Here is a 13,215-nt window from a genome sequence, read left to right on the forward strand (position 1 = left end):
TGGACTGAGTTTACCTGACTGTTATCCTTTGTTGTTATTGTCTTTTATATCTCTTTATCAGGAACATCTCTAACTCCAGCTTCCAGTACCTTGCTGTTTTCCTGACCTTTTCCATAATTTATGTTGGGTATGTGTCATATAGGAGGAGCAGCATGGTGATCTCTGCCAGGTGCTTTTTTCCTGACAGCCTCTCCCACTGGAGAACGCCTAGCCTGGTTGCTCAATGCTGACTGTCTTATAAAAGGACTTCAGAATCATTCAAAATCCAGTCAACTCCTGAAAGGACAAAGCTTTCCCACCATCAGACTTTGAGGCACTTGACTCGAGCTTGAAGTAACAGGTGAGGAAGGTCTGTGTATATATATATATATGTATGTATGTATATATATATGTGTGTGTGTGTGTGTATGCGTGTGTGTGTGTGTGTGTGTATATATAAATATATATATTTATATACATATATATTTTTTAAATCGATATCATATTGTAGTAATGGACTTTACTGTGGATTAATTGACTAGAAAGACAGCACAACTTCTTGATCGAAGCAAGGACAGCTATCCAATTTGCCAGGCAGTTTTCTGGGAGTGCTTGGACTTTAAGTACTTTGCATTTAGAACGTGCTGCCTATGAGGAGATCAATTTGGCTTCAACTTTACCCCCGACTGCGTGATGGACAAATAACAGCTTTTAACGCTCTGAGCAGAGGGCAATAATTCTGAAGGAGATTATTCTCTCTCACCCTCTCTCTCTCTCTCTCCTCTCTCTCTCACTCTATATATATATATATGAGAAAGTAAATATATAAACTAAAGTCCTATAGGCCATAACAGTCGGCTGTGTACTGCTTCCCACTTGAGCACTAGGACTCAGTTCAGCCAGTCAAGATGTTGTGATGCTCCTGAAAGTGGGTCAAACTTGTTCAGCCGTATTGAAGTTTAGCAGCACATTTCCGCACCGCTAGCTATTTTACTAAACTGGCAAGAACATTTTATATTAAATGTTGTAGTTATTGAAATGTGTGTTGACTGGCGCTGCGATGACCGGGGAGCAGCAGTCGGCTGCTGCGCTGCAGGGAAGGTGTGGCCGGCAGGCCTAGGAATAAAGCACTCAGGACAAGTGGCTTAGGGGCATATTAACAAGCGGCAGCGATACGCATCGCTGGCCGCTCTCAGCGTGAGTAATTTTATCACCTGCTATCGCAGGAAATTATCGCCATGCTAGCGTTGTATTAACAACGCATAGCGCAATGGCGATAATTTCCCAGTGATAGCGATGTTTTCCATAGAACATCGCTGGATGTTCCATGGAAAACAGCGATAACCTTGCTGATACGACCCTGTGTTCGTATCAGCATAATCCACCCCCAAAGGTAAGTATAGCTAAGTCTGCATTTTAGCAGATGTTAGTTTTTGGAGAAAACAGCTGTGTTCTCCCAAAACTAACGTCTGCTAAAACGCGTGGGCAGCCTTGTGAATATCGCGATGTGTACATCAGCGATATTTAGAAGGTTGTACGGCCCAGTGACGCCCACTTTGCATCTCATTAGAGATGCAAAGGGAGGCGTCGGGTAAAAGGGTGCTAACATGCGCTAATGCATGTTATCACCCTCTTGTAAATAAGGAGATATTTTTATCTCTGCTTTTTTGGCTTTAAAAGCCAAAAAAGCGGAGATATGGCCCTTGTAAATATGCCCCTTGGTTTTTAGCAGTGGTGGTGCAGGTGGTTCTAAACTGGCCCCACTTGCCCGCGCCCACATGTATTACTTGTGACCCACGCGGTACGCGAGACCGCACCACCACACCCCCGGGCCGAGTAACATATTTAGGACACACATGCTGCACACGGGTGCGTCCTTTGACTACATTCTACCAGTTATCTCACTAGCGGAACATTACAAAAGGGATGGTGAATCAGGTGTGGGGATTGTTCGTTTTTTGTTTTTCATAAACAAATTGGAGGTTTGTGAGTTTGTTTCTGAATAACAAAATAAAATGTTTGTGAAGGGACGGGAAATCTGATGAGGGCTGTCTAGCAAACACCTGCACACTAAAAGGAACCATTGTACGGTAATGACCGCAGGGACAGCATGCCTCTCTAAATTTGGCAGAAGGCAGTTCATCAGGGTGGGAGGCACCCTGACGTGTTATCTTTCATCCGTAAAACGCACAATCAGACCCTTCGAGGGGCCTTTACAGGGCCCGTGGAGTTGCAGTGGGTTTCGCATGATTATATATTTGTAGCATTTGCCACGTAATCCATCATCGACTACATAATCTGCAGAGTTTACCAAAAAATGTTTTCTTTCAAGCGCAAACACATAAATAATTTCAAAAATTATGGAGAGTTGGGTTCCTGCACACCGGAACCTTTCTCACAAAGGTTGGCTGGTAATCTTGAGTTTACTTATTGCTGTATTTGGGAGTTTAATTTTTACTAATATGGTGAACTCTTTTCCTAGGCATTATAACCACGTGTAAAAATGACAAAATAATGAACTAATACTACTACAAAAATGTGCGGCATTATGTTGTATAACTATCTTTTTCTTGTTGCTTAATGTGTTTAACACTGCCACATAATTTGGTCCTCCTCTGCCGCATAATTCGAGTGTCCCTGCCTATAAAGAGAAGGTGTAGAAGTGGGTGTGTTAAGGTATGCCAGTGGTTATATTCAGGGCTTGGCAGAATGTGAATGCATACCTGCCAACGCACATGGTGCCACCGTGTGTCACACGACATTGGCTCCCATCACACGGTCCCGCAGTGAGGAGCCGATATCACAAGGAAGCAGGAACAAGCTGAAAACTACTTTAAATAGTGTTTTTGCAGCTCATTTTCCGAGGCTTTGAACTGCTGATGTCCATGAAGGTGTGGAACAAAAACCCAGGACACTGGCACCAGCCTCAGCAAGATGTTTTTTATTGTTTCGGAGGAGGGGGCTTGGCGATGGGGTGCGGAGCCTCGTAGGTATTTCTTGGCATGAGGCCCGCCCCTTTCAAGGTTCCACCCCCTCCTCAAACAGTGAGATTTTTCTGCAAGTTGGCAGGTATGAGAATGAGGCAGGTGCCAGCTCTGATGCAACATTAGTTCCTGCAGAGTGAAAGCTGGGATACCTGATGACGAGTCTGGAACCTGTATTGCAGCTGGGTTTCGTCTTCACCCTTGGCATCCACATATGCAAATCGTGGGTATGTATAGGACGCTGATGTGTATGTCATCCTGGTATTAATACATCTGTTTGACTAAGATTTGTCCTCCTTGTAACACATGGGCATGGTATGTTAGGAAGCCTCTTACATCATAACATTAGGTATGACACAAATACATCCCATTTCAAAGGAAGCTCTTGTGTGCCACTCTGCTATCAGTAAAAAGTGTATCTTTGATTGTTTGTCTTTGTAACACGTGGCTCCTGCCCATATGCAATTCTGTGTGGAATAATATTTAGTAACATCATGCAGAAGTTATTCTAAAATCAGGACAAGGGAATGTGTGTCTCTATTATTTCACATACTATGTGGAAGATTCGGTACATGTATGAGAAGTAACCCCAGCCTCTGTATTAGTGTAGGTGGTAGCGCAGATTGCAGGGCATCCATCAATATGTAGATATGCCGTTAAAGGTTCTCCTAATCCACCCTCGTACTCCTACAGAAGCTCTTAGCTACCAAAGGGCTGCGATTCTGGATGACGTCATGCTGGCAGGAAACAGAAGAGGCCCCGGCCTGCATTGCAGTCTCATGCTCCATTTCTATGCTATATATGAACAATGGCCTATAGATTCACATTCCAACATCTCCTAAAGTGGTAGAAATGTGAATCTTATCTTTGACATATAGGGGCCCTAAAGACATTTACTTTTCTGTGCAGTTCCCAGATGTGAAGTGAACATTGGGGTACATCTGGCGGCGTCAGCAGCCCTCCTCACCAGAACTGATGCATTGCTGGACACTGGGTGCAGGCATGGATGGCCAAGGCGGAAATGAGAGTGCAATAGACACTCGCTCCCTGACCCTTCTTCTACCTGCAGGTCCCCTTCTAGAAGTAGGGCCTGTTGCCTTTGAAACTTCAGCTGAACCTTAGCAATGGACTAGATGGCCCCTGCTGCAAACCACTAGCCATAGACTCATGAATCAGGGCCTACGACCTCTCAGTAGTTTTCAGAATCAAGCTGCATACCTCCTAGTCTCCTCACAGAAATGCAGGCTGTCCCTGAAGTTGTACTTTAGTCTGTGCAGCCTGAAGACATTATAAACAGCTGTCAACAAAAATGACCACTGTCGAGGACATCAAAGACTCCAGTGGATCTGGCCACCTTAATTACCCCTGCAGTGCAAGCCCACATCATACGAGAACATTAGGCCAGTTAGAATATTCCCTAGAATGCTGGGTATTTCTGTGACAGTGCAGTGAAGGGTACCATCTTGCCACCTGTACCCAACCTCAACTGTTTAAAATTTACAACTTTGCTCTCCTATTTTCCTGTCTCCGTTAGAACAATCCCAGCAGAGGTACAACAGCTGACCTTCAGGAAATCCATGGATCCCAGAAAGTGTATCTTGCTTGTGGCAGGTCTTCTGTGCCTGGAGATCTCTAGCCCTGTGGAGGCTTGCACATGTATCCCTTCAGTTCTACAGAACAGTTACTGCTATACAGATGCTATTGGTGAGTTGAAAAAAATAAAAGAAAATGAAATTCTTTACTTCTGTTTTTTAAGAAATTGTTGCTTTTTAATGTCTGGCATTAGGCAAGACCCTTTGATTTTACTAAAATTATATATTTAATATAGTTCTACTTAGGGGTTCTCAGCCAGAGCTCTTCACCCATTCATCTGCTGTTGTGTCCTTCACATGTTTCTTATATATTTAATATACTTCTACTTAGGGGTTCTCAGACAGAACTCTTCATCCATTCATCTGCTGTTGTGTCCTTCACATGTTTCTTATATATTTAATATACTTCTATATAGGGGTTCTCAGACAGAACTCTTCATCCATTCATCTGCTGTTGTGTCCTTCACATGTTTCTTATATATTTAATATACTTCTATATAGGGGTTCTCAGACAGAACTCTTCATCCATTCATCTGCTGTTGTGTCCTTCACATGTTTCTTATATATTTAATATACTTCTATATAGGGGTTCTCAGACAGAACTCTTCATCCATTCATCTGCTGTTGTGTCCTTCACATGTTTCTTATATATTTAATATACTTCTATATAGGGGTTCTCAGACAGAACTCTTCATCCATTCATCTGCTGTTGTGTCCTTCACATGTTTCTTATATATTTAATATACTTCTACTTAGGGGTTCTCAGACAGAACTCTTCATCCATTCATCTGCTGTTGTGTCCTTCACATGTTTCTTATATATTTAATATACTTCTATATAGGGGTTCTCAGACAGAACTCTTCATCCATTCATCTGCTGTTGTGTCCTTCACATGTTTCTTATATATTTAATATACTTCTATATAGGGGTTCTCAGACAGAACTCTTCATCCATTCATCTGCTGTTGTGTCATTCACATGTTTCTTCTTTTAACATGCAGCACAGTGCAATGGGCAAGCCCACTTCATTCACTGATTAACATCACCGTGAGTGACATCAGCTGGCTCTTTCACAAGGAGCACATCCATACACAAAGTAGTTCCTTTCAGTGCCAGGGACCACTATGTTAAAGTGTGTGCATTTTGAGACCCCAACAATATATTTTTGCTGTTCACCACTGTTTTGTTTAGGTAGAGCTAATCGGACAGCACAGCTGTTCCAAGCTTACCAAGAGCCCATCTGTGGTTTTAGCCTGCTCATTGCTTACCACTGGTTAGCTTTAATGCCACTCATATTGCTTACTTCTTATTCAATGGCTTTCCGTATTGTAGCTTTTCAATCTTGTGTTTGTCACTCCACTGGGGCATAGCATCTCAAGCAACTGTCTGAGTGACTGGCATGTTATCAATCAATCAATCAATCAATCAATCAATCAATCAATCATTCTATCGGGGATTTATAGAGTGCAAGGCTACTCACAGAGTGTCCTGGTGCTAAAAAGGATTATGTTCAACTGAACCCTCTCACACTAGTGTCCTCACTGAAAAGCTGCATTGAAGAAGCAGGTTTTGAATGATGCCTTAACCCCTTCGGTGCCACGCCCTTTCCCCCTCCTGTGCCGGGCGTTGCATACGCGGGTGGGGTTCATGACGAGATAGTCTCGTAATGGGCACTGCGCGACCGTGCTCCATGACAAGACTATCTCGTCATGGGCACAGAAGAGGTTAAGCAATTTTCCTCCCTCGATGCACTCTTGGATGAAGGGCATTCCACTCCAGTGCAGCAAGGTGGGAGAAAGATGAACAACCGCATTTGTTTCTGACTAGCACTACATGTCCCAATATGAGGGAAGGGAGCCAAACAACAAGATCTCTGTATTCTGGCATTAAATTGTAAATTACTAGCCCACATCCACTGAAAACAGCCACCAGACAGTTCTTAAATGTCTTCGGTCCTTCAGGACAGTTGTTTCTATGGAAAGAAAAAGTAGTGTGTCATCAGCAGATGACACTATCCAGACCCCAAAGAACTCAACTAAGGAGGCCAAAGGAGCCATCTACATGTTAAACAGAGTTGGGCTTAGAGCAGATCCTTGTGGGACCCCAAAATTGGTTACTTTACGGTTGGAAGCATACAGAGCCATCCAGAAACACTGGTTTCTATTGGTGAGAAAAGAGCCAAACCATGCCAGAACAGAACCTCTGACTTCGATGTCTTTCTTTCAGCCTGTTGTGCATGATCAAGTACCAACTTGATGGAACCTGTTAACTCCACTAGTACTGATTCGGTCTAAATCTTGACTGTGAGTAGTGTAACAGCTGCCCCTGTTCAAAGCTTTTGGAGAGCTGCCCATTCATGAGCTTCTCCAATATCTTTGACACCGCAGGTAAAAGGGAAATCTGCCTGAAATTACCAAGCACTGTACTGTCTGCCAACAGTGTTTTTTTAGTAAATGAATTAGTTTGGCCGGTTTCCAGCAAGTTGACAGTGGCTGATTGGATGAAACTATTGAATAATTGATTCAGAAGCAGATTGATCATCTTCAAGCTAGCAATTAAAACCCATGGAGGGCATGGATCATTCGGTGAACCAAAAGCGATTTATAAATTCCACGGCTGACTTTTAGCAACCGTTTTTTTCTTTTATCTTAAGCACTTCATGAGTGTGAGTGTCTTTTTCATCTGTCTCGTCTGCTTCTCTTCCTCCACCCCCACTTATGTTGCTTTCTCTTGCCTGTATACAATGCCTCAGTTATGGACTTGTAAATACTGGAGCTGACACTATTAAAGGTTGCGGTGCCAAATACAAAGACTGTGGAGTATTGATTACCCCTCATGCTTCTTTATTCTGAGGCATGAGAGAGGCAATTGGCCAGGCAATGCCTGACCTTTATCTCAGTCTTGAGGGTTCTTTTTTATTCCTCAATTCTCCCATTGTCTCTATTTTTCCATCTTTCTCTACCTTCTTTTTTCATCCTTTTGTATTTTGTATTTCCTGCTCCGCTCTGGATCAAAGTTTTATAAGGAAAAAATAAGTGCCAGTGGGCCCCACCTGCAACCTGCAGCTCAAGTTAAGCACTGCCCAAATATTTCTCCCCCACCTTCCCCAGCATTCCACTTTTCCACTGTTCTCTGGTTGCTTCTCTGCCCACCCTCCTTGTGCTTCTATGACCCTAGCTCTCTGTGTTACTTTCCCCACCCTCCATATTGCTTCCCCTGTTTATCTTCCTCCATGCAACATTACCATGTGTTGCTACCCCAATCGCTCCTCCTTGAAAAGAAGCCTTTGCACTATTTGTTTTTTAATTTGCTGATCCATTGTGAATTGGTAAATAAAAAGAAAAGTAAAGGCCTATGTTTTGTTAAATAAAAATAAAAATAAGGGCAAATGTACCTACAAAATAACACATCCACTGCAGTTATATGATCACACCTATTTTTAGGTATGCTGCACATTATCAGTGATGCTATACGGCATAGCTAAAAACATTGACAAAGCCCACAGGTCCCAAAGGTGAGACCTACTGGGTTTGCCAGTGATTGCTTTTATGTTGGTGAAAGCCAGGATGCAACCATTTTAGATTTATTCCTTGCATATATGAATGACCTAGACATCCAAATAAATTATTCAAAATCCTATATTATGACTTGAGGTCACCCATTCACTAAGCCCAAGCTTTTTAAAAACTTAGTAAAGGTGAAAGATTTTAATTATTTATGAATTATTTTTATTCAGTCACTTAGTTGGACATCACTTTTAACATTAAATCTTCAGTCCTTCAGTAGGAACATTGAGGCCATATTTAGATTTGCTCAAAAGTCAAAAGCAAACCAACCATAGAAATGCTGAGTTTGTATAGGAGCCACATATCATGGTGAGAACATATGGTGCCGGGCTATGGGGCTACAGTAAAACTGGTATTCTTCAAAGAGTAGAAAATCATTTTACTCGCTATTGTAAGTACCGGAAGGCACAGGCGGTTAAATATGCTAGAAGGAACTCAGGATAACACACGTGGAGGATCTGATTGATTTGGCCCCTTTACTACTCCGGGTCAAAATCTGGGAGTCACCCGAGGCCCGCCTATCTAGCACATGCATTACTGACTGACTGTCACTTGAAAGAATTGAAAGAATAATTTAAAAAAACGAGGTTTACTTAAACCATAAGAAAATCCCTGTATAATTGGGCCAGAACATAAGCTATGCATCAATGAATGCATCTTGGAACACCCTATGAATATTCATCTAGAAAGGCTCAGACTTAAGAAACAATTGTCAAATATTCCCAAGTCTCAACAACACGCAGTAGAGAGCGTTATTTAGGGTGGATTAAAACCCTACATATTGCTGTTGGCTAACTCTCTTTAGACTGCGCATATTCCACTTTAAATTTGCCTTTTCCATGTCGGGGTCATGGAAGCAAGATTTACCGCCTTCTGTATACGATTATGCCTCACAGCACTACACTAGTCACTTAACTTTGTTCTGTACGTTGAACACAGGGCATGAGACACTCTTTCCTGGCTCCGATTTTGCATGAATCAAACCTGAGACACATAAAGGAAGGATTAATATGTCAGTCTTTAGGATCCCCAGAAATTTGTTATGCGTTATTAAATTTTATCAAATTTGCATTTTGCATTAGTAAACGATATAGACCATAATAACACATAATTTGATGGAATGACTCAATTGACAGATATGTATCTTCTTAACTTTCTTTTATTGTTAAAATGACAATGGTCTCGGATCTTAGTGCAATCAAAGAAGGGCTTGTTTTCAATCTGCTGGGAAAATTATTTTTAAAAGTGCATCATGATTAAATTTTAATATATGGGTTTTAATGCTGACATTTTTAAATGTATTTTATTTCTTTTGCTATGCTTTTATGGCTCCGACCGCATAAAGACTTGTTTGACTTACTGAGTAGGGTGTTAACCCCCTAAGCAACCGCCACAATCCCTGCCAGGGTGAACCACAACAATCAATAAATTAACTTGTGTTTAACCCTCTGTTAGCTTGGCACAAAAGCAGTCAGGCTTATCTTAGTGGAAATGTGCAAAGTATTATGCAGCACTTGAATAGAAATAAAGTAAAAACACAACACAAGAAAAATCCCACAGCAATTAAAAAACTAGAGTAAATTTAAATAATTTTTTTGACACCAAAATGATAAAAATTCAATTAGTAAATCCAGAGCTATGAATTTTTAAAGCTGCCTGCCTGAACAATGCAGGGGTGACAAGTCCTTCTGGTGAAGGCAAAGCACAGCCTATTTAGTTATTTAGTTACAAGTGGGGCTGCACCCAGCTCTGTCCCACCACCCTGCCAGTTGATAGCCCATCCAGGCAGTTCAAATCCCTCTATTTCGTAACTGTCTCGGAGGAATAAACAAAGTTCAACTGCCAACTACACCTAGTCAAGTTACCCAGTAACAGGCTGCAGGCCCCAACTAGTTAGGGCAGGAAAATGCCAACTTTCTAAAAGTGGCATCGTAAAACTTGTAACTTAAAATCCTATTTTACCATTAAAGAGGATTTTTTGTTGCAATTTCTCAAACACCAAACATGGAAAGTTCACTTCCCAATCAAAAAATTGCAGTTATTAAATATAATAAGGCAACCAAATGTTATCCTATGAGAGAGGTAGGCCTCACAGTAGTAAACTTAAAAGTGCATCTCCAACCTTTTAATTATAATGCACCGGGGAACAACCTTTACAACGCAACTTTTACAACGCACTACCTTTACAACGCATTTTTTACAACGCATAATCCTTTACAACGCATGATATTACAACGCATGACACTACAACGCATTTTTAAAAACTACCTTTACAACGCATTCCATTACAACGCATACTACCATTACAACGCATACCATTACAACGCATAATATTACACTACACTATCCAACACTTACCCTACTGTTGCACCCCCTGGAGTTAGAATAGTAATTTTTACCCCTATACTATCCAACACTTACCCTACTGTTGCACCCCCTGGAGTTAGAATAGTAATTTTTACCCCTATACTATCCAACACTTACCCTACTGTTGCACCCCCTGGAGTTAGAATAGTAATTTTTACCCCTATACTATCCAACACTTACCCTACTGTTGCACCCCCTGGAGTTAGAATAGTAATTTTTACCCCTATACTATCCAACACTTACCCTACTGTTGCACCCCCTTGAGTTAGAATAGTAATTTTTACCCCTATACTATCCAACACTTACCCTACTGTTGCACCCCCTGGAGTTAGAATAGTAATTTTTACCCCTATACTATCCAACACTTACCCTACTGTTGCACCCCCTGGAGTTAGAATAGTAATTTTTACCCCTATACTATCCAACACTTACCCTACTGTTGCACCCCCTGGAGTTAGAATAGTAATTTTTACCCCTATACTATCCAACACTTACCCTACTGTTGCACCCCCTGGAGTTAGAATAGTAATTTTTACCCCTATACTATCCAACACTTACCCTACTGTTGCACCCCCTGGAGTTAGAATAGTAATTTTTACCCCTATACTATCCAACACTTACTCTACTGTTGCACCCCCTGGAGTTAGAATAGTAATTTTTACCCCTATACTATCCAACACTTACCCTACTGTTGCACCCTCTGGAGTTAGAATAGTAATTTTTACCCCTATACTATCCAACACTTACCCTACTGTTGCACCCCCTGGAGTTAGAATAGTAACTTTTACCCCTATACTATCCAACACTTACCCTACTGTTGCACCCCCTGGAGTTAGAAAAGTAATTTTAACCCCTATACTATCTAATACTTACCTTAAATGCAATTTAATATTATGCGTTGTAATGGTATGCGTTGTAAAGGTAGTATGCGTTGTAATGGTAATGCGTTGTAAAGGTATTTTTTTAAAATGCGTTGTAGTGTCATGCGTTGTAATGTCATGCGTTGTAATGGATTATGCGTTGTAAAAAATGCGTTGTAAAAGTGTTGCGTTGTAAAAGTGTGCGTTGTAACGTCATACATCCTAATGCACCCTGTCCTATGGCCTACCTTAAGGGTGACATATCCAATAAAAGGGGAATTTAAGGCTTGGCAATGGGGTTATGTTACCAAGTCAAATTTGCAGTTTAAAATTGCATTCAGGCTCCAATGGCAGACCGGGAACATATTTTAAGGAGCTATTTAAGTGGGTGGCACAATATGTGCTGCAGGACCACTAGTAGCATTTAATTTACAGTTCCTGGGTGTATGTCATACAATCCTACAAAGGTCTTATAAGTAAATTAAATATGTCATTCATGTGTAAGCCAATTTTTCCATGCTCAAATGAGAGAGCATAAAAACGTTAGCACTGGTTGGCAGTGGTAAAGTGCACAGAGTCCTAAAGCCAACAAAAACAAATTCTGAAAAATAGGAGGGGTAAAGGCAATATTTTGGAGATGGTCCTGCAGAGAGGGCCAAGTCCAACAGTGCTTCACACACTATGCACTTGCAAAACAAAGTTAGCTTACTGGGTCAGTTCACATGTCCCTTTAAAGCATACTCTGGATAAGTCCAAGTATGGCTTCCTGCACAAGAGATGCGAACTAAGGGGCCAGTATGGCTTTTGATAATAGACAAATTACATATATTTAATAGTCTAGGATCTTCACATGTGAGCATCGATAGAGACTAACAATGAGAACATTCCAAAACGAATACATATGTGTAATGCCATTATAACATGTCCTAATTCTCAAGACCCACCAGAATCAAGGTAAAGAAACCCCTCTCCAAAGGTATAGACATCTTAAAACGTATTAAGTCAGTTCAGGCTGAATGCAATGGAGCAAGGGCCAGATATAGGAGCCATGCAAGGCCTGCTGAACAAATGGAATGGCATGGTGAGCAAAAAAATGATGGATTTAGGCCCAGATCTCTGTACTGGGGTGAATGTATGACATTGTTCTGCATTCTGTCCATCAATTTTTGTTTTTGCAGTTGTCACCCCGAGTGGGAAGGGTATGCTCAGACGTGAGTCCCTTGCTCTCCATGCCACTGGAATCAAGCTATCCTGGCTGACGAGGGCTGAAAGCCCGAAACCGGTCCTAGGATGCTTGTTTCCAGTCCAGGGAGGACCTGGCTTGGCAGTTCGGGCTGGACTGTTCCCATGGGGCACAGGGTCAAGACTGATTTGCATATGGCTGGGTTCAAACTGGAATGGCATGGTGAGCAAAAAAACGATGGATTTAGGCCCAGATCTCTGTACTGGGGTGAATGTATGACATTGTTCTGCATTCTGTCCATCAATTTTTGTTTTTGCATTTGTCACCCCGAGTGGGAAGGGTATGCTCAGACGTGAGTCCCTTGCTCTCCATGCCACTGGAATCAAGCTATCCTGGCTGACGAGGGCTGAAAGCCCGAAACCGGTCCTAGGATGCTTGTTTCCAGTCCAGGGAGGACCTGGCTTGGCAGTTCGGGCTGGACTGTTCCCATGGGGCACAGGGTCAAGACTGATTTGCATATGGCTGGGTTCAAACTGGAATGGCATGGTGAGCAAAAAAACGATGGATTTAGGCCCAGATCTCTGTACTGGGGTGAATGTATGACATTGTTCTGCATTCTGTCCATCAATTTTTGTTTTTGCATTTGTCACCCCGAGTGGGAAGGGTATGCTCAGACGTGAGTCCC

General features: G+C 41.9%; 1 protein-coding gene across 2 annotated transcripts in view; it reads left to right on the forward strand.

Annotated features, from left to right (window-relative positions):
- Positions 1 to 247: 247 nt before the first annotated feature.
- LOC146796836 (metalloproteinase inhibitor 1-like) overlaps positions 248 to 13,215 on the forward strand; it is a 49,880-nt gene continuing 36,912 nt past the window's right edge. Inside the window, exons 1-2 of one of the 2 annotated variants that reach the window (XM_085629578.1) lie at positions 248 to 340; positions 4,498 to 4,667. In XM_085629578.1, coding sequence (XP_085485704.1) covers positions 4,541 to 4,667 — 127 coding nt within the window. In that variant the 5' untranslated portion in view covers positions 248 to 340; positions 4,498 to 4,540. Of the gene's footprint in view, positions 350 to 4,497; positions 4,668 to 13,215 lie in introns of both variants that reach the window. The other variant, XM_085629579.1, reaches the window with a different exon arrangement.

Source organism: Triturus cristatus, chromosome 10 (assembly GCF_964204655.1).
Source record: "Triturus cristatus chromosome 10, aTriCri1.1, whole genome shotgun sequence".
In the NCBI taxonomy this organism is placed as follows: Eukaryota; Metazoa; Chordata; class Amphibia; order Caudata; family Salamandridae; genus Triturus; species Triturus cristatus.